Below are 22,753 nucleotides of genomic sequence, written 5' to 3'. Positions count from 1 at the left end.
CAGGTTCTCCCAACACTTTGCCTGAAAAAGGACAAAAATCCTCCCTCAGTCACCAGCAGAAAAACGATGAGAAAAGAGAGCAGTACGCTCAATGAGCCCTGCTCCGGGTTCCTGTGTGCTTACATATGTAGGTGCTGAGGAGGCGTTTTGTTGAACTCTGAGGTGTAGCTGCTCGCTGAGGAGCTGGTTTCTGGAAAAAAGACATAAAATGTTCTCGTAAGCAGTGCCTGCTGAAATCACTCAACACCCACAATCATCATGTTTCCCGCTTTCTTTGAGCTCACAGAACATATTCACCCTTGGATCAGGAGAAGGAGGAAATCTACATTATACTTTGACTTGTAACGGTTTAAAAATGAATTAAATAATAAAAGCACTCAGTTTCCCACTGCAGCATTCAGGACAGGCATGGGCAACTGGAGACCCGGGGGCTGGATACAGCCCTCATATTTAATGAAACATATAATTACTAATAATAAATCAAATTCTGTTAGCACCAAAACAACCATATTATCAAGGAAAAAAAACTGCCTTATTTATTAGTTATTAGTCAATGATGCCAATTTTGATCTAATCAGTACCACTTAAAAGGAAAAAAACAAACAAATACAAACACAATCCTGCAAAAAATGTGTGCAATCCCAGGGTGGGAGCTATAGCCAGGTGGGGGCCAATGAAGGACACAGAGGGATCAATATGTAAAATGCTCCAATCATATTGAAAAGTCGCTACATTATTTGTCTGATCATAGGTACTCAAAAGGTATAATTTTACTTTCTCGGACTGAACATTATGGAGTTATGGGGTACAAAGAGCAAGCTGGTGATAAAGGCGTACAAGGATCCAAAGATAAAGTTGCCCCAATTTTGATTAAAAAAATGCAAATTATTGGCTGAGGTAATCAGAATTAAGACAATGGAATAGGTTTTACCATGATGATGAAAGAAGACTGACATCCATTGGATTCTATGATGTATAACATGTTTAGACATGGACCAATAACCGGTTTCATGGTATACCGTGGTATGAAAAAGCCACGGTATCAAAACCACTAAAATTTTCCATTATACTGTCCCTACGGTATGAACGGGTTATGAGAATTCTTGACAGGCAGAATGGAGGCAGCCGCTGCCGCCCTTCCCCCTGGCGTGCACCTCTGTCTGTTTACAAACAGACAGCTAACATTAGCTAGCTCTGCATCATGGCTGAAGGAGGCGATGCCTACACTTAACTTTTCCCTCTGTCTAAAAGCACCAAGTTGGCTTTTTTGTTTAATTTTCCGTGGAATAGTCCTTCAAGCCAAAAACGGTGGCAACAAAGCACCGTAGCTATGGCCTATGTCGGACTCGGAGCGATTCACGATACCCATAAAGGATTACATGGAAGGAGTAAACTTTATCCCATCATTGGAAACCACTGAGAAGTACAAGCAATGAACTTGAGTCGTGATTGTGGTCGACCAAATTTCTCCCACAAAACATGTCAAGAAGGACAAATACATCTATTCCAAGCACTTTGTTGGTGAAGCTGGGCCAAGTATTGAGGCACGCAGAGTTCCGGAACCTTATTCGAGCCGTGTTGTCTCCCTAAGCAAGTAAGTCATGTCTCCCACGGGGCAGATGCTACATGTCTAAAAGAGTGACTATTATTTGGTATTTTTTCTAAAGCTATCAGTGATATAGTGCTCGTCATGGTAGACATCACGCGCCTGAATCACGTGCGCTTCATATGCAAATAGCCATAATGTTGTTAAAGCTATACATAATACCATGAGAAACCGCGGTATTTTGCCACGGTTATCATACCATCCAAATCTCATACCGGCCCATGCCTAACATGTTACCCTGTAACATGACAACTAAGCAGAACAGACCGGTGCAAACAGTTACTTTTAAAACAATATTATCAACTAGTATTTGCAATGCTTTCACTAAAAATTGGAGTAACTTTATCTTTTTGGACCCCTGTACAAACTGAATTTGATCTTGTTTGCCCATTTTTAAGCAGATAACTCCAAAAACTCAGTCAGGACATCATCCAAACTACACATTTAGACAATGTGGTATAGGCTTGAGTATGATTGGAGCATTTTTAATGTTGCACCCTCTGTAATTCATCGTTTTATAGCTGCCACCTTGGAATGGCCACCATACATTTTGTGTAGGTTACGGTACACCGAGGCTGGATTGTAAGTGTTGTTTGTCCTCTTTTAGAGTTGCTGAAACACGTGCTTGGCCCATCTGGAGTAATTACCTGAAGTTACTATTAGATACCACAAACTGATTAACTACATTTATGGCTACATGTATTTGTGCAATGGACAACACATGTGTTATTGCAGCTGACTATTACATGCTGGTAGAGCTGTTAAAGTGACACTGTACCTAAATGTATGCTGCACACTGTTTTCAAGCAGTTTCACAGAACACATTTTGAAAAACATTCTAATTAAAAGAACAAACCATTTTGAAGATGTACCTGTCAAGGGGACATAGACAAACATTCAGGGGCCTAATATGGTCTTGTGCTTACCTCGGGGGTCTAAGGGTATATTGTAAGTGTCCCCCAGTACTAAGGGGCCGAGGCAAGGCAAAGAAGAAAGAGAAGAGAAACAAAGAAGCACAAGTGCAAAAAGGTTAGAAAAGACGAGGTTAGCGTGGAGTAAAGCCAAGTAGCAAACAGGTGTCAGCCCGCAGCGAGACAAATACAGGAAGGAGGTCAAAACCTCAGAATCATCTGAACTCTGCTGACCACAAAAATAAAATGCACAGTGTGGCTGCTGGATGGACATGCATTAAAAACACAACAACAAGAGAACACCTGCGAGGCAACATGCAAATCCCAACATACAAGCCCCAACTGTATCGCTAATTAAACAAAGACCTTCCTCCCGCTAGGAAAAACAAAACAAAAACAAAAAAAGCAGATGTATTACAGTGCAAAATAACACTTCAACAAAACAACAAACACACACAAGACAAACAAGGCCAGTGGTGAGAGTCTGAAAAGAGTTGGGTGCCGAGAGTTTTCTTGAAACACACAAAAACCGCCAGATAATCTAACTGAACCAAAACCATTCCCCTTACTAGATGTGGTTTAAATACCCGCAAATTAAAAGTTGAAGTTCGTTAAACCATGTCTTCATGATTTCACTTCACAACAAGTGTGTTAGAGCACAGAGCCAAAATAATGAAACTGGCATCGCTCGCCAATTAATTATTAACTCAACTGGAAAACAGACCTACGGTACACTTAGAAATGAAAGACAAGCTCAGGACAAGCTATGTGCAAGATCTCCCACATCTCCTCCTAATGTCCAGCATGAATGTCCAGACCTGGTGGTACTCATCCCCCAAAATCATGAGGTGCATTTTGCAGCAAAACCCTTTTCAACACCAAACATTATGTCTACATGAATAAAAGGAAGACCTGAATAAAGATTTGAAGAATTTCTAAAAGGACATTTTGTATTTTCAGGTTAAGAGCCAAATTACATCTTTTACTCAGTGTTTCTAGACAATATATGTCTCACATTTCAAAAAGCTGATGCGGTCTGAACATTTTGATATGCAACGCATGGGCACTATACTACATGCAAATACCTAAAAGGGAAATTACTGACATTAGGAAATGCCCTTGGATAGCAGAGGTTAATGTTAAAATTTGAATTATAACTTAATGAGTTAAAGACTTTTTTCCCCCAACACAGTTGTATATGTTTAAAAGGTCCATGGCTGTGTTTAATTAACAGCTGTTAAGGCTTAAACGAACCGGCAGTGAAAAAAGCCCACCGGTTCAGGACAACAAAATCATAGTTTTCAGTGTCAGTTTTGGCTTCTTGTGAATGTGGGATGTACATTCATTCACTGCATTTTACGAGGTAACTGCTCAGGCTTTTGCAGAAGCCCAAGTACACGTCACTGATTGTTATGTGCCTGTAAATGCAAAAGTTCCACTAAAACTGATGTTTCAATCCTTGGATGGACTGTCGAGATGACCGCTCCTCCCACCCCCCCCACCATGAACCATAATTGAAATAAACGGGTATAGAAAATGAATGAATGGATGATCATTCATCATAAATGGTCTTTGGATTGTAGACAGCTCACAATTATAAGAGCCATAACTACGAGACGTGTCAGTACCTTGAGATGCCAGCATGGCTCCAGCTGTTTCATGAAAGTCAAGCAGCTGCTGCAGAAACAGGATGGTCTGTAAGAGAGGAACAAGCACCGCCTGAGTTTATTGGAGAGTCCGGCTGGATCCCCAGAAAGTAACTGACAACCTTGTGTGCCGAGATTGTGTTGCAGCGGGTGATCGGCGTCATCCTGAGCATCGACTTACATTACTCGTTAGTTCGTGGACGGTTCCGTCTTTGGGCATGTTGTACTCCTTATCAGGATCATTCTACAGGTACGCAAGAGAGAATTCATTAAGCCACGAGAACTGAGGACGGATGATCGATTGCTGATGAAAAAAGGGGCGGAGCTTCCTGCCTTGATACTGTCCGCAAATTCCTCCAGAGCTTTGGCGCCGGTTGTTTCCATGGAGGTGATGAGTGTCGGCAGCTTGTTCTTAGTACTTGCTGCTGTTCCCTGCAGACAGATCACAGAGTAAAACACATAATTAACATTTTTAAGCTGCTACTTTTTACACATTACATAACTGGACCAAACCTGGAGAGTTGAGTCAAACTCAGACTTGCTCATTTTCAGATGTCTGAGTACAGGGAAGATGCTGAGGACGGTGCTATAGTCATGGCGCATTATGGCCCTGCGAGCTGCCGACACAATGTTATCACCCTCCAGCATCAGGTTGTCCAGCGCCTCCTGTGGACAGCAAAAGTAACACAATGCATGATTAACTTCTTAAAAACTTAAGAGAGTCACCTCAGGTTTGCTATCAATGTTCGTCTTGAACCATTAGAAGAGCTCTTCAGAAAAGAGGGGAACTCCACCACCATACCTGAATTGGACAGGTGTGTATTTGTCATTTAAAAGTGGTTAAATGATGTATTTTCTCTGCATTGTTGTCAGCTAGCTCAGCTATCCGATTTACATCATTTTCATTCTCATGTCGAGATCTTACAATAATGTGTCTTCCCATTAAGCTTTCCTCACAAATCTTGGGGACCCTCCTCCAGCAGACAGTTGTGTACTTGTGAAACATAAAGTGTGTCTCTTGAAAGATGGAATTTGGTGCAAATATTTCATATTATCGAACATTAAACCGAGCTTGACAGTCACATACTTCTCTAAAAGCTTCATTGCTTTAAGCCTCATTTAAGAACTCAAAAGAGACGACTGACATCTGCTGGTCAAATAACACTGGTCTACAGCCAAAATGCTTCTGAAATAAAGACGGTCAAACCTTAGTCATTTTGGGCCAAGGAGAATGAAAATGTTTGAAATTGTTGGCTGCAGTTTTAAGAAATGCTACTACTGTGCTACTAAGGATTTGCAGATTTTTAACGTTACAAAAGAGAACAGGTGAAATATTATAGTCAGAGAAACATAAAAAAAGACCTATGTTTATAATTTTTCATGAAAACTCTACTGTTAACACAAGGTACTGCAGGTACTGGTGCCACATGTTGCTGCATCCACCACACAACAGAACCACCCCAGATCTATTCCCACCTCTTGAAAGTACACTGAAAAAAGAGAATGTTTGAACCAACTTAAAGTGTTACAATTTGTAAAATTCCTGAATGGATTAAGTTGTTTAAGTTTGAAAGTTAAATCAACTCTAACTTACAAACATAAGTTCACACAACTTAATCCATTCAGGAATTTTACAAATTGTAACACTTTAAGTTGGTTCAAACATTCTCTTTTTTCAGTGTAATCATCTATCTGCCATAGCCAGGTGAAACATGGGCACCCACCATGGACTTCCCTAGTTGCTGTGTTCCTCAATACTTTGGCATGTGCATTTTGGAACATGCAGAGAACTCGCCACATAGTTAAAATGTTGCAGCTAACCCACCCTCACAATGAAAGTGACACTCCTCATCTGAGCCTCCCCAACACCCCTTTTCCACAGGGAACCGCTCTGTTACGTTTGCCGACGATACAAAAAAAAGTGCAACTACAGGATGAAACTACTTACTTCAGCTTACCTCCTAACAGGCTAGCTTATAAACTGCAGACCTGGCAACATGCCCAAAAATGAAAGTAAGGAGCTGTGTCCTCAGCGAGAACCACAACAATATTGCTTCTGCTTCAAATTTTTTACAACGATGGCGCTGGATCAAACAGGTTTCAGGCTGAACTCACTAGGAATACCCCGTTTAAAAAACATCAGAACATGATTAAAGCTATTAAGACTACAAATACCTGAGTGTTGCCACGCACTAGCATGATTTTGCATACTGGGCTGAAACTTTTGAACAGTTTGAAAATTTGACCCTAATTTCAAAACAGGAGCCGGTGATGGCTGTAACTACTACGTACACCAAGTTCGTTCATTAAAACGTCCAATTCTCACAACCATACAGTAAGACAGGAAGCACCAGGCGCCTCATTTAAAAAAAAAAGAAAAAAACACTGTGCATGAGTCGTACGTACGTACAAACAAGAACCAAAAATGGCATACATAAAAAAATCTGACTTACAAAATTCTCTGTATGCATAGCTGAAAGGAAAATAGTCTTTATGAATCACACACTTCTTTGAACTGAGCGCATGGTGATCCACCTCATATCCCACCATCTACACGCCCACATTCAGCCACAAACGAACGGCCCATGCAAAACGCTTCATGAATATTCAAACAAATACATGAAGCCAGAAACGTGTATTTATCACGACCATCGGGTATTGCGAAGACTTTGCATCCGTCCGTCTGTCTGTGCTCAGCATAACTCCCGTCCTATTACTGCCAGAGTCTTCAAATTCACAGGGAACATTCTTGGGACACAGACATTGGACAAGTTCAAAGATTGACCTATTTTAAGAGGTTTTATTTCGAGTGGCAGACAGCCAATCAGAGTAGAGTGGCACCATGACATCAGTGGCAGGTCTCTCTAAAAACTCTTCATTTATGTGTTTATATAACATATTTTTCATACCTTCTATAAAGCAAGAGAGAAATAAACACTTTGTAAAACTGAAAACGCTGTTTTTTGGAACCTAATAACTCAGTTGAAGTGATTTACAAGAGCGGACGTTAGCGTGGTGATGTCACAGGCTGGTAGCTATCTTCAACTCTGTTTCATTTGTGTGTAAATGTGACGTGTTTGTCATATATTATGTAAAGGTTATCAGAAATAAACACTTCTAAAACTGAAAACACTGTTTTTGTACGGTAATGCTGGGGAGGAGATGGTCTAGTGGTTAAGCGTTGGGCTTGAGATAGAAGCTCCTCTGTTCAAACACCAGCCTGACCGCAAAATCACTAAGGGCCCTTGAGCAAGGTCCTCAATCCCCTAGTTGCACTCACTACACACCCTAGTTACACACTGGGGTGTGTAGTGAGCGTCTTGCATGGCAGTGCCCTGACATCGGTGTGTGAGAGTGTTTGTGTGAATGGGTGAATGTGAGGTATAACTGTAAAGCGGTGTGAGCGTCTGATGCAGATGGAAATGCAGTCCATTTACCATTTTGTAGCGGACATGCTAACTTCTGCTAACTCAAAGCTAATTTCCACTCTTGTTGAAAGCTCATAAATGCAGCTGGTCTGCTCTGTGTCAGGCTGATCCCGTCAGATCTCAGAAGCTAAGCAGTGCAGGACCTGATTAGTACTTGGATGGGAGACCTCTTTGGAAACACCAGTGGCTGTGTGTTTTCTCCAGGTAACACTGGAGTTGCGTCAGGAAGGGCATCCGGCGTAAAACCTGTGCCAACTATCAATGCGGATCTGGTTGTATCCGCTGTGGCGACCCCGAACACAAAACGGGAGCAGCCAAATGGACAACCAATATTGAAAGCTCATAAATGTGAATATTGTTTATGGTTGATTGACTGAACGACAGAGGGAACATGTACATGTACAAAATGTAAGTAAGACAATAGGATCTTAATAATTAATGTAAATAGCTATCTCGGCATCCGTCCGTCTTGAGAGACGATGGTGTAGCCCTAGTTGGTTCCTCTGCACTTTCTGGAGTGGCTGTGAAGTCCGATCCTTGAATGGCAGTCTCTGCCGCACCTGAAGGAGGTGAAGTGAGTGGGTTTCTGGGGCTCGTGTTGGCGCTCTTTCCGCTTCCTCTCTTGTTGATGGTGACTGATTTCCGTGTTGCCTCTGAGGCTTTTGTGCCCTGTTTGATAGAAAGACGCCAAGCGGGGCGGTTGTCTGCACAGCTCTCCCACGTCTGGACGTCGATGTTGCAGTTTTTCATGTCTCTCTTGCAGATGTCCTTGTAGCGCAGTTTTGGGCACCCCTGTCGTCCTACAGCTTCTGCCAGCTCGCCGTAGAGGAGGTCTTTGGGGATGCGGCCTGTGTCCATCCGCCTGACGCGGCCGAGCCAACGGAGCCGTCTCTCGCAAAGCATGGAATGCATGCTGCCCATGCTGGCACGTTCCAGCACCACGGTGTTGGGGATCATGTCTTGCCACTTGATCTGGAGGATGCGTCGCAGGCACCTCATGTGGAAGCTGTTTGGTTTCCGCTCATGCCTTGCATAGGTGGTCCATGACTCGCTGCCATAGAGGAGAGTGCTGAGCACGCAGGCCCGGTAGACTCGCATCTTGGTCTTCTCAGTGAGGTTGGAATTGTTCCACACTCGCTGGTTCAGTTTGGCCATGACTGCTGCTGCCTTGGCAATCCTGCTGTTGATTTCTGCTTCGATGGACAGTGTGCTAGAGATGATAGATCCAAGGTAGATGAAGTTGTCGACCACTTCCAGGGTGTACCCATCAATGGTGATTGCTGGTGGGAGCTGGGCACCCTGTGCCATGACGCTGGTTTTCTCGAGGCTGATGGTCAGACCAAACTTCTTGCAGGCGAGAGAGAGGCGGCTGACAAGCTGCTGGAGGCCGTCTACTGTGTGTGAAGCCAAGGCTGCATCGTCAGCAAACAGCATCTCACGAATGGGAACTTTGATGACCTTGGTCTTAGTGCGGAGTCGGGCAATGTTAAAGAGCTTGCCGACAGACCTGGTATGGATGTAGACACCCTCGCTGCAGTCTTGGAAGGCAAACTGGAGCAGCATGGAGAAAAAGATGCCGAACAGTGTTGGTGCGAGGACACAGCCTTGTTTCACTCCGCTGCTGACTGGAAATGCCTCGGACGTTGCGCCGTTGTAGCAGACCGTGCTGTACATGTTCTCGTGGAATGACATTACCACTGCAAGCAGGTGTGGGGGGCAGCCAATCTTCCAAAGCAGGTTGAAGACCAGATGAAATGCCTTTGTTAGATCGATAAAGGCGATGTAAAGTGGCATCTGCTGCTCCTGACACTTCTCCTGCAGCTGGCGTAGTGAAAAGATTATGTCCACTGTTGATCGACTGGCCCTGAAGCCACACTGGGACTCGGGGAAGATGCGGGTGGCGAGAGGTTGCAGGCGTGCCAGCGCGACACGGGCAAACGCTTTGCCAACAATGCTGAGGAGGGAGATGCCCCGGTAATTGTTGCAGTCGCTGCGGTCTCCTTTGTTCTTATACAGGGTGACGATGTTCGCGTCCCGCATATCCTGGGGGATGTAGCCCTGTTCCCAGCAGAGGCAAAGTAGGTCATGCAGTGGCTGAAGTAGTGCAGGTTTCCCGCTGTTGAGGACCTCTGGTGGTATGCCATCGCTTCCAGGGGCCATAATCGCTTCCAGGGGCCATATATATATATATATTATAAAGACAACAATGCTCATACGGTCAAGGCTATTTTAGCATTGTGTTATATTTTGTTACAGCCCTATTTCAAAATTGAGTAAATTAACTTTTCCCTCAAAATTCTGCACAGAATATCCCATAATGACATTAGATTTTTGCAAATTTCTTAGAAATAAAAAAAGAAATCACGTGTACGTAAGTATTCACAGCCTTTGCCATGAAGCTCAAAATTGAGCTCATGTGCATCCCGTTTCCACTGATCATCATTGAGATGTTCCTACAGCTTAATTGGAGTCCACCTGGGGTAAATTCAGTTGATTGGTCATGATTTAGAAAGACCCACACCTGTCTACATATAAGGTCTTACAGTTGACAGCATGTCAGAGCACAAATCAAGCATGAAGTCAAAGGAATTGTCTGTAGACCGAGACAGGATTGTCTTGAGGCACAAATCTGGGGAAGGGTACAGAAACATTTCTGCTGCTTTGAAGGTCCCAATGAGCACAGCGGCCTCCATCATCTGCAAATGGAAGATGTTTGGATCTACCAGGACTCTTCCTAGAGTTGCCCCCCCAGTCTAAACTGAGTTACTGGGGGAGAAGGGCCTTTGTCAAAGAGGTGACCAAGAACCTGATGGGCACTCTGTCAGAGCTCCAGCATTCCTCTGTGGAGAAAGGAGAAAATTCCAGGACAATCATCGCTGCAGCAATCCACCAATCAGGCCTGTATGGTAGAGTGGCCAGACGGAAGACACTCCTAAGTAAAAGGCACATGGCAGCCCACCCGCAGTTTGCCAAAAGCCACCTGAAGGACTCTCAGACCAGGAAAAACAAAATTCTCTGGTCTGAAGAGACAAAGATTGAACTCTTTGGTGTGAATGTCAGCCGACATGTTTGGAGGAAACCAGGCACCATCCCTACAGTGAAGCCTGGTGGTGGCAGCATCATGCTGTGGGGATGTTTTTCAGCAGCTGCAACATAAAATGTGGAAACAGTGAAGTGCCGTGAAAACTTTCTGGATGCCCTGTAGGTGGCGATGATGCACTTAACAGTAGTTTAGAACCAAATCCTTCACAATGACCTAGTATATAACCTATGGTCCTGCATGTTTCCTCTTAATTTTGACATCACACTTGCCTGTCAGTAGTCCCAGAATGCTTTGTGTTGCTGTGACATGCTGCTGTCTTCATCTTCAAGATAAAATCTCTCCTCATAAAATTTGAGCTACAAAAATAACTTGTGCGTTTGAATAGAAAATTGCAGGAGGAAACTTCACGTCAGTACAGCAGGCAGCATCTTGTCCAAAATTTGTCCATATTCACCTTAAAATTTCAAAAACAGAACCATTCCCCTGCCAGTACCACCAACGTGTCCTGGTTTTCTACAAAATTCCCTGGTTGCTATCAATGACCTGAATGAGGGAGTCAAAGGTCTTCTTCTGGTGGTGCTCCGGGATGATTTCGGTGAGAAGAGCATACTCGCTCTGGGCCAGCTTCACAAAGGCACTGATACAATGAATGTAGGAGTCCGTCTCGATGTCCAGCACATCGTCCTTTCCTGAGAAGCACAGGATGAAAAATTAGTCAGAGAATCAAATATGGGTTTGGGTTTGGCCCTGGTCATGTGACAAGTAGACAAAAGCAATTAGAGTTTGTGTGTTAACCCTCAAAAATGTGTTTGTTGGCAGACCACAACAACTATAAGGACTCCTCACTCCTCAGGCTTTGACATGTTCCTGCTGTCATTACATCAGATTTTAAAATAACCATAATCTGACTTCTTAAACAAAGTACTATTTAATTTGAATAATTTGCCACCTGAATCTCAAAGTGAAAACAAATCATCCTTTGACAAGTCAGAGGACGGACATGCGATTATTTCACTGAACTGGGACTTTGTTTACACCAATCATTAAGAAATACACACTGTGTGACTGTACGGTAACACCGTCTCTTGCATCCTCAAAAACTGAGCAAACTACAACCCCATTGTGTAAAATGTAAATAAAAACAGGATACAATGATTTGCAAATCCCCTTCAACCTATATTCAATTGATTACACCACAAAGACAAAATATTTAATGTTCAAACTGATCAACGTTGCTGTTTTTGTGCAAATATTTGCTCATTTTGAGATGGATGCCTGCAACATGTTTCAAAAAAGCTGGGACAGTGGTATGTTTACCACTGTGTTACATCACCTTACCTTCTAACAACACTCAATAAGCGTTTGGGAACTGAGGATGCTAACTGTTGAGGCTTTGAAGGTGGAATTCTTTCCCATTCTTCCTTGATGTACGACTTCAGTGGTTAAACAGTCCGGGGTCTCCGTTGTCGTATTTTGCGCTTCATAATGTGCCACACATTTTCAATGGGCAACAGGTCTGGACTGCAGGCAGGCCAGTCTAGTACCTGCACTCTTTTACTACGAAGCCACGCTGTTGTAACACGTGCAGAATGTGTTTTGGCATTGTCTTGCTGAAATAAGCAGGGACGTCCCTGAAAAAGACGTTGCTTGGATGGCAGCATGTGTTGCTCCAAAACCTGGATGTACCTTTCAGCATTGATGGTGCCATCACAGATGTGTAATTTGCCCATGCCATGGGCACTAACACACCCCCATATCATCACAGATGCTGGCTTTTAAACTTTGCGCTGGTAATAATCTGGATGGTCTTTTCCCTCTTTTGTCCTGAGGACACAACGTCCATGATTTACAAAAACAATTTGAAATGTGGACTCATCAGACCACAGCACACTTTTCCACTTTGCGTCTGTCCATTTCTAATGAGCTCGAGCCCAGAGAAGGTGGCGGTGTTTCTGGATGTTGTTGATGTATGGCTTTCACTTTGCATGGTAGAGTTTTAACTTGCACTTGTAGATGTAGTGACAAACTGTGTTAACCGACAATGGTTTTCTGAAGTGGTCCTGAGCCCACGCGGTGAGATCATTTACACGATGTCTGTTTTTATTGCAGTGCCACTTGAGGGATCGAAGGTCACGGGCATTCAGTGTTGGTTCTCAGCCTTGCCGCTTACATGTAGAAAGTTATCCAGATTCTCTGAATCTTCTGATTATATTATGGACTGTAGATGATGGAATCCCTATATTCTCTGCAATTAAACCTTGAGAAACATTGTTCTTAAACTGTTGGACTATTTTTTCATGCAGTTGTTCACAAAGTGGTGATCCTCGCCCCATCTTTGCTTGTGAACAGCTGAGACTTTTCGGGATGCTCCTTTTATACCCAATCATGACACTCACCTGTTTCCAATTAACCTGTTCACCTGTGGAATGTTCCAAACAGGTGTTCTTTGAGCATTCATCAAATTTCCCAGTCTTTTGTTACCACTGTCCCAGCTTTTTTGAAATATGTTGCAGGCATCCATTTCAAAATGAGCAAATATTTGCTCAAAAACAATAAAGTTTATCAGTTTGAACATACAAATATCTTGTCTTTGTGGTGCATTCAATTGAATACAGGTTGAAGGATTTGCAAATCCAACTTCCCAACTTCATTGGAATTGGGGTTGCAGAACAGAAACAAACCATCAAACCGTTATAACAGTCCATGTCTGACTGAAGAGACTGTGTACATTTGATTGTTGCTGAACTGGTCACAGCTTGATGATGTGAAGGAGGTTTGTTTCCTGCTGTGCTGAAGAGTTTCTCAGGTTGTCCTCTATCTCAGGGTCAAAGGTCAGACTGATGCTGTGTCTCAGCGTTAAGATTAAACTGGCACCCGAAGAAACTGTTTGGTTTGTCTTAGTGACCCTGGTCACAGACTCTCGTGTCTGCAGAGGAAGGATAAATACCCACTACCAGGAACGTGCATCTGGCATCTGGGTTTTCCTGAGCTCTCTCTGAGCAGGTCAAATTTTTCCTTAACACATGATACAGAAACAGAGAACGGTATTAAAAAGAAGACTCAAATTCTGGTTTGGAGTTTTGATTCTCTCAGTTTTTGAAAACAAACTGTTTTGAACAGATTTAACACGCTTCTTTGAATGATTTAACCAACGCCAAGAAACTTAATATTCTATCAGTCTCCTGATGTCTACAGTCAACCGACTGTAAAAGTGATGTGACATTGTGTTAACGTAAAGGTTGTGCAAACTATTACATTTTTAAATTTAGTTTTAAATGATGTTGGAGTGATACAGTTTCACTTCAAACATTAAGGGCCTGATTTAAATGATAACACGGGATACAAAGTGCATAGCGATGTGCCCAACTCCATGATACTAGTTAAACCGTGCACGAGTGCACACACATTATGAACCCGCCTATTTAAGGTGTATCTATCTGAACGTGGGGCCACATAAACTCCTGATTAAGTCCGATGGGCACATAAATGAGTGCAAATTCATTTGTTACTGAAGCAGTTCTTCCATTGTCGATTTCTGACACTCGATTGTGTACATTTATGGGTAAAAAGCAATTTAACATCCAATCGGGGCACAAAAATGTGTGTCATCGAGAATAACAGTGCTGTTGCTGTAGAATGTAGTGACCAATCAGGAAAATGTTGACAATGCTCAAAAAAATTTCTGACATTATGTCACATCACAGTCCACAAAGGTGAATGATGGGACGTACTCTGTGTCTTTAACTCTAATTTTACTGACGGTTTTGGTTTTTATTTTGTTACTGCACTTTGAAATGAATTAAATTCTGCTTGAATGTGGATTTGACAGCTCAGTCAATTTGACCGTGCAGTGATCAGTCAATGTGTGCTTTGTTTTGGTACATATACTATGACACACAACTTTAGACTGCTGTTGCGGATAATTGGGCCTGATTACCTCATTTTTGAAATCGGGACATCAATCTGAGCCAGAAATTAGCAATGAGGGGGCCGTTCTTACACAACGTGGATACTGGGCATAAAAACAATAACTGCATCAGTTGGAGCTTCTTTCCACCGATTGTAAGATTGGGCTCTAGGACATAATACTGTAAATGTTTTAGGACAAAATCTGAGTTTCTCCCCCCCATAAACCAAGAAAAAATGTACCAGTTTGACTGTGTTTAAACAGAAAGATACGTTAAAGCTGATGTTGTAAATGTGTAAAAATACAGTCTTCGACAGAGATGACTTGCAGTCAGGACGTGTTTTTTTTTTTTTAAATTCTCACTTGTTCCCCTCACTCACCTGGTGCGGCCCCGTGCTTCTCGATCAGGGCGTCAGAGTGGAGTTTGACCCGCAGGTCATGATCGTAACCTGGTGGGTGGGGTCGGGAAGAGGCCGAGTCAAACCACAAGAGTCGTGACTTGGCTGCGGGACAAACCTGGAACATTTGTACCGACCACCACCAAGCACCCAGCGGGAGGGGAGGAGGGGGCAGGAAGCAAGGAACACCCACCACAGTGAGGTGGGTGAGGACATGGGCTCAAAGTGCCCAGAGAGGTAGGGTTTGTGCACGTGATTCGTGACACTACGTTAGACTGTGCGTGTGCTACAACTAAATAAACCAGTTTTGACAAACGCCGTAACACCAGCTTTTATCACACTGCAGAATCTTTAGATGCTCAGACTCCATGAAATCTCACTAAGCTTACAAAAACAAAGTCAGGACTTTTCAGTAGTTACAATTTATTTATTCATATACCTCATTGTGGAAACTTGCTTATCTGCATTTTTCCACAATAAATAGTAGCCAGTAAACCAATAGTGATCAGCATGTCTGGTATTTATATTTGCAATTTTTTTTATTTGGGTTTTTTTTTTACTTTCACTTTTGATGTTCTGTGTGCTTCTTACCCTGCGTGCTGTTATAAAATGCTGTTGAAACCTCAATTTCCCTGAGGGAGTCTTCCCATGGGATTAATAAAATTCTATCTAATCTAAATTTCACAGAATAACTCATCTAACGTTTACAGAAAACAATCACCCCACCCCCAAGGAATGTAAACGACCTCAGAAACCTTAATAATTTTATACTGACCTGAAACAATTAATTAACAGTAAACAACTGTTTCATTAATCAATTACTAATTTTGTTATTTTTCAAAATAAGTCCAGTTATCAAATTTAAGGAATCTTCTGTTTTATTTGAAAGAAATTATATTCTGAATAATTTTCAAACCAAATATGAACTGGTTTAAACATTTTCTAAACTTCTAAAAGCATCACTGTAATTGTTTTAAACCAGATGTTAGCAAAGTTAAAATAACGTTTAAATGGTTAGAATTACCCAGACATGGGGCCAAATACAAAAGTATTTGTATTTGAAAATACTTAAAAACATTTTTCGGAGTATTTGTATTTTCTGATTTTGAATTCAAAGTATTTGTATTTCAAATACATCGCCGATCCCAAGTATTTTCAAATACTTTTATAAATGCTTTTTCAAATACTTTTCAAACTTGGGAATCTCTGTGACACCGTGTTGAATATAAATTGTGATAGTTTGATTATTGCCTGTGATATTATAATAGTGAATTTGTGATAAAACATTCAATCCTTTACTTATCAATAATATTTGGTCATGCTATTTTCACAATAAATTGTCACCGGTTTATCAGTTTTTGTGTTGATTTGTTGTTTGTAGTTCATAGAAAGTATTTGTATTTGAAATACTCAAAATATAAAGTATTTGTATTTGAAAAAGTACAAAATATTTGTATTTGTATCTAGAATTAAAAAATCTAAAGTATTTGTATTTAAATACAATGAAAAGTATTTGACCCCATGTCTGGAATTACCCTTCCAAAAGAGGAAAATTCTAAATCAATAAATGTGCAAATGATAGGTACACTGCAAATACATTTCTGAAAGAGGAAAAGAACAGAAAGGACAAAATTTTATTTCTACTGAAATCCAAGCGTTACAGTGTTGGCCTATTTTTGAAAATTCTTTCAAAATTATAGCTCATTTTACTGAAGAGAACATACTTACCTGACGGAATTCCATGAGGAATATTTTATTTACCTTTTAATACCGTCTACAGGAGGAAGTTTTTAAATTATCTTTGACACTGCGTGATGCACATACACGAGGTGTGCACGCCAACACTCATAAGATGCCTTGTAAATCACTTCAGAGGGGTTATCTGGTTTTAAAAACAGTGTTTATAGATTTAAAAGTGTTTATTTCTTGTTATCTTTTACAAAATATGAGAGACAGATTTATAAAGAAATACGCTATTTCATTTTGCTCCTGCAAGCAGCCAGCTGATGTCACCGTGCCTTTCTCTACTCTGACTGGTTGTTGCCATGTGCTTCCCAGCATCCCTCGCGCAAGTCAGGGGAAGCCCCCATGTGATCTAGGATGTTGCTATGGTCGCTAGCGTAGACTGTACGGGTCGCTACCATAAATAGTTCAAGGCCATCTGTTCATTTGAAATTGTTCCCTTCAGGGGAAATAATAATTCTTTTTTTTTTCAGAGAGCACAAATTTTGATCATATTGGTAATGTCATATTATGAACCAGTTATTTCAAGACTCATAAATAAAATTATAGTCGTGCCAAAAAAAAATTATTTTTCATGACTTAGATCTTAAAAAACCCAGTGGTTGTACACCTTTAATTATTTCCGTTGTATCTGAAATCCATGAAGCGAATAATTCCACCAATATCTGACCAAGAGGGACGGCACAGTCTCATCAATCTGTTGAGAAGTTGAATTTACTGTAATGATGCTTTTAGCTTGATATTGTCTGGCACTCTGTACTATCAGCAGTGCTCGGTTCTCCACTCTGTGAGACCTCCCCAACAGGAAATCCCCTCTGCCAAAAAAAACCTTAAAGATGCATCTAAAAAATTTGAATACCATACTTTGTCAGTAAAGTCAGAAAGTGAAAATTTTATATATTCTCGACTCATACATAAAATGTTCCAAGCATTTTTATTTAAATTTTGATCATTATGACCTCCAAAAACTATCGCAAAATATTAGAATATTTCTTGAGATCAAGCAGAAAAAAGATTTGTCATAGAGAAATGTCAAGCTTCTGATCAAGTATGTTCATTCAGGCTGTAATTATCAAAATTAAAAGAAGTTTAAAACTTTTTTCTTTATATAGTCCAGATCTTTATAGCCTAGAATGTCAAATTTTCACCTGCAAAAAATATTGAATTTTTTCACGATATTCAGATTTTTTGAGATGCAGCGTGACCTGTAAGATGGTACTGTGTTCATTTTTACAGCTGAAGATTAATCGCTGTAAAGCATTCCTTTGTCACGTAGTGATTCATACCTTGACTCCACCTTCATATCATTACTGTCGAAGTAAAAAAATTATAATAAATTGTGCAACTTCCTAATGTCAAATACACTTAGCTGCTTGAGATTTTTGTCATTTTTGTTGATTTAAAATTCAAATTTTTGTATATTCACACAAAATCTGCAATGTCAAAAAGCTGCTGTGACGGAGGAGTCCGTGTGTCTGTTGTTCTTAATGAGAAACAACAGAGGAGCTCGACACCAACACCACAGTACAGGAGGGAAAAAAGGAATCAGAAAAGAAAACCAAGGTGCATTACCTTCCAAAGGAGTGAGGTTAGAGCCCCCCTTTTTCCCATCCAGCCCATGCTGTGAGTACTGTTTCAGAAGGTTCTGAGCCTTGCGAATGGTCCCTGGTCCCATAAATGCACAGAGACAGAGTCCAGAGGAGGAGGCAGGCAGCAAGGTCCAGACAGCCCAGAAACAGAGGGAGGAGAAAAAGAAGAGGAAGAAGAGAAGGAGGACAGCTTGGAAGTGAATGATGACCAACACCAAGACACCAAGACAGTCAGAAAGAAGGGGGGGGGGAGGCCTAGCACCACAGCTATGCAAAATAATGACTGGGTGACAGCAATTAGAGTACAACGAAACTACACAAGCGAGGGGGCCCGTGTGCCGAAACACAGGGTGCCCCATTCATGTAAAAGCAGAAAAAAACAGGTTAGAACTGCTGTAAACATAAAACAGCCATCACAATTAATTACAGACACATTCTGCATTATCAATACAAAAATTACTCAAAACATTCACAGTCCATATCATATCAAAGTTCCAGGCTCACGGTTAAAACATAATATTTTGGCTTGGTCAGGGAGTTGGTAAGGATGTAGCACACATTACAACGGGTTAGAAACTTTTCTCATTTATTAAAGCCGATTAAAGGTTGCTGCAGCTAGAACACATTTTCTGAAATATAAATTTGTCCTCACCATTTCACTGCCAAAAATCTTTATAGCAAAATTCCAATTTTAAAGTCCAAATGAAAACTAAATAAGTGTGTTTTCTGTCAGAACACGTGCTGTGTAAATTAAATAGCATGCTGTCCTTTAAGGGGGATCAGGAAATGAAAGTGAGTTGCCATCAGGACCCTGCGATTAGCAACAAGAATTCATAAAAGGCCAATTTTACATGTATGTTCCCTCTTCTTCCGGCCATAGTCAGGACGGTTATTTTTTTCTGACAATGTGCCTGCCTGTATAAGCCCAGATATGTCCCGTTGCACCAACTTTACTATAGGTGCAGTGACACAAGCATGTCTTTGAGTCACGCACTAGCACGCACGTCATCATGATGATCCCACCCACTCTGTTCCCAGCTGGACGCTGTTCTTTGTTCTACCGCCTGCCACGTGCTCTGCACTGTATGCTGTGTATATAAAATAAATTATTTTGTGGTGGATTAATCATTTTCTCTGCAAATTGGCTGGTAAAAATGGCTCTAATCACTTCCTGAATCACAGAGGAGGCTTCAGCTGGTGCTGTTCGTGCACGTGCGCGCCTAACAAGCTAGCTAAAGCATTTTCAGCCTTCTAAAAAGGTAATTATTTGTCATGTTTACATTGTCATGGCTTGGTAAAACAGTTGTGTGTTCTTTCCTTCTTGTGTGCAGCTGTTAAAGTATGTTTATAACAGATTTAAAGTGGATATGACACCTAAAAAATTAGGTTAAACTGATATAAATATGAAAATATACATACAGTATAGTAAGTTGAAAGTGGTTTTAATTATCACAGAAATAAAGTTTGTACAGTTTCTGAAAAGTGTGTTTCTTGGAAAGCGTGCTGGTAGCGTTCCATTAGCGGTCACGTGATGCCGTGACATCACAGCGTGTAGAGTCCCGTCTTTGTCTGTTAGATTAACAACAGGAATAGATAGACCTCAGCATGGACAGTGACGAGATCAAGAACTTTTCTGACTCCTCTTCAAGTGTGGATTATTTCTGACTCGGATCCTTAGGATGTCGCAGCAGTGATTAGACCCTACAGATTGGAGCCGTATCTTTCGGACAAACATTCAAACCAGGAGCATTATGGCAGCGAAAATAATGCCGGCGGTGCTTATGGCAGAGCCGAAGCAGAGGCAACAGACGTGCCAATTCCGATGGATTTTGAAAGGCTGCAGAATATGGAATGGTAAGAGAAGCTTTGATTCTTGTTGCTGCTGTTTATAACAGTCTAATTACTGTATAGCATTTCGATTCGAGCGTCTGTTTACTGCCTTTGTTACTGTTCTGGAGCTGCGACAGTGTAGCTATTACTTGCGGACCACCGTCATTACCTTGGGGTTTTTGCCGTGTTCGAGTGCCTGGCATTGCATTCATCCATGTTTAGTTACATTATTATCACGAAAGAAAAGGAAATAAACGGTGAAAGTTTCGAAAAAGATCGCCGAAAACAACAGTGAACATGCTGCCACCGTGTTTACGTGCCGGGGCTGTGTTTATGTGACGCCGGCGTGTTTATTACGTAAGTTCCTTGACCATTTCAAGATTATTGTGAACATATTATTTGGGGTTGACATTTTATGTGTTCCTATGAGCAGTGAGAACATGGAGACGGTAGAGGAAAGTGTCTGCTGTTGGGAGCAAATGTGTGCGAGCGGAGGGAGCGGCAGCCTGACATTTCGCGTATCGCACAACAGTGCGGCTTTTGATCAATCTGCCTGGACTTGAAAAGGCTAAAACCTTTCGCCTTGTGTTTGTGCAATATGCTGCGACACACTGGTCAGGCATATTGACAAACAAGTCCCTGAGAGCTGTGTTTAATCAAAGTTTCTGCCGGCAAACAAAGTGTAAAAACGGCTGCCAGGCACGCAAGCCGAGACGGTCTACACGTACTAACGTATTTTAGGCTTGGTGCTCAGCAGGAAGCTGATCACGGGGTGTGCACATTTTTCAGTGGCGGGACGTTCAAATGTTATATATAACGGGAGAACCGTGTCCATTTTCCCAAAACGCTTATATAACCTGTTACATGTAATAAGACTATGTTGTCTTTAAGTGTCATATCCACTTTAACTTCTTGTTATAATCGTTCAGACGAGCTGCACTCTGAGCGATCCGCTGATGTCACCACTCGCTCTGTTCACTTCTTTACTCCACTTGACGAGCTGCACGTCGAGTTGGCGATTAGATCGTGCCACGTAGCACGACATTTGTGCGTGAAAGATTTTTTTGAACATTTCAAAATCCTCTGTGCGCAATAGCATGCACTGGCGCCCCTCTCACTTTCAGTCTGCACCAGTTAAAGACAAGTTTACTCTGCAGCATGACACAGGTCATGCTAGTGCATGAATCAAAGACATGCTTGTGTCACTGCACCTTAACTAAGTAATAGTTCCCATCGGCATAAAGACAGTAAGGGTGATAACAGTCTGACACTTGAACCCACTGACGACCTTCACCCAAATGATTGACCTCTGTCTGACCCTGGCAGGGCAGTTCTGGAATCCAACAAACTGTGCACCACCTTTGGTCTGAATTAGGTTGAAAATCAAATTCCATGACCTTTTCCAAAATGATTGTTTTAAGTGGAATTTCAGCGTCATCCTTCATTGGCATACCAAGTTTGACTGAAGTCAGCTAAGAGGTGGGAGGAGAAGGCAACTAATAGACAAGCAGAGATGACATGGCATTATTATTAACTTTCTAAAGTCGTCCGGCCGGATCCGAAATTCGATATTTTGGGGGCGTCGCACATGGTCGCAGAAAAATCGCGAAATAGCGCCCCCTAGAAATTTTCAAAAACCCCTCCTCATTGGGCTTTTTTCATCGTAGCCTCACGAAATTCGGTACATATATTTACCATGCCAGGACGCACGAAAAAGTCTCTTACTGTCATGGTGAAATATCGACAGGAAGTCGGCCATTTTGATTTTAAGTTTCAATTTTGAGCAAATTTTTGCCATTTTTGGCCATTTCCACTACTTGCATTTGAACGAACTCGTGAATGCCTCAATAGCGCCCCCTTGAAACTTTCAAAAACCCCTCCACATAGGGGTTTTTTGGAGTAGGGAGATGAAAATTGGTACACATGTGTGACTTGCATAGACGTACAAAAAAGTCTCTTGCACCATGGGTCTACTCCAAACAGGAAGTCGGCCATTTTGAATTTCCTTCTCATTTTGGCGTGATTTCCACATGTTGTATTTGAACGAACTCCTCCTACGGATTTTGTCCAATGCACTTTAAATTTCTTTGATAGCATCCAAAGATGATGCTGACCAAAAGTTATCGAAAGCTTTTCTCTATGTTGAAGGGTGTGGCCGCTATGGTGCCGCCATTTTGACCCTTTGCCATGGAACATCAAATCATGATAACTCCTTTATGCTTTGCCTGATTGACTTGAAACTTCACATGTATGATGACGGTTGGCCCCTGAACACACCTGGCCCCTCTGTTTGTACACTGAGCGCCCCCTAGTGGATGAAAAATCAACATGTCATAACTCCTTCATGCATTGTGTGATTTGTTTAAAATTTTAACTGTGTGATGAGTGGTTGCCCCTGCATGCACATGCCCACATGTGGTCACAATGGCACCCACTGGCCTGGGTAGGCAGTCGCGCGGAACAAGGGCCCATATATGACTGCTTGCAGTCCTAGTTATTATTATTATTTGCCTTATTTTGAAGAGATTTAGTCGGCCGTTCTTCTGGATGCACTATAACTAGCACAGCCGGCATTAAAAATACATCCAGTAAGTGTAAATCAGACTAGATAAACTACGTATCAAATAATAAATATACACCTGGCAACACAAT

At 41.7% G+C, this 22,753-nt stretch overlaps 1 protein-coding gene across 1 annotated transcript in view; it reads right to left on the bottom strand.

The window, feature by feature from the left end:
- Positions 1 to 22,753, bottom strand: part of exoc7 (exocyst complex component 7) — an 88,336-nt gene that overhangs the window by 49,491 nt on the left and 16,092 nt on the right. Inside the window, 9 exon segments of the mRNA XM_034193326.1 lie at positions 124 to 148; positions 150 to 190; positions 2,533 to 2,571; positions 4,146 to 4,212; positions 4,345 to 4,407; positions 4,497 to 4,595; positions 4,677 to 4,829; positions 11,178 to 11,323; positions 18,255 to 18,347. Of these exon segments, the coding sequence (XP_034049217.1) occupies positions 124 to 148; positions 150 to 190; positions 2,533 to 2,571; positions 4,146 to 4,212; positions 4,345 to 4,407; positions 4,497 to 4,595; positions 4,677 to 4,829; positions 11,178 to 11,323; positions 18,255 to 18,347 (726 nt within the window).

The sequence above is a fragment of the Thalassophryne amazonica genome, chromosome 18, assembly GCF_902500255.1.
Source record: "Thalassophryne amazonica chromosome 18, fThaAma1.1, whole genome shotgun sequence".
Taxonomy (NCBI): Eukaryota; Metazoa; Chordata; class Actinopteri; order Batrachoidiformes; family Batrachoididae; genus Thalassophryne; species Thalassophryne amazonica.
This window is presented reverse-complemented; position numbering and strand designations above follow the sequence as displayed.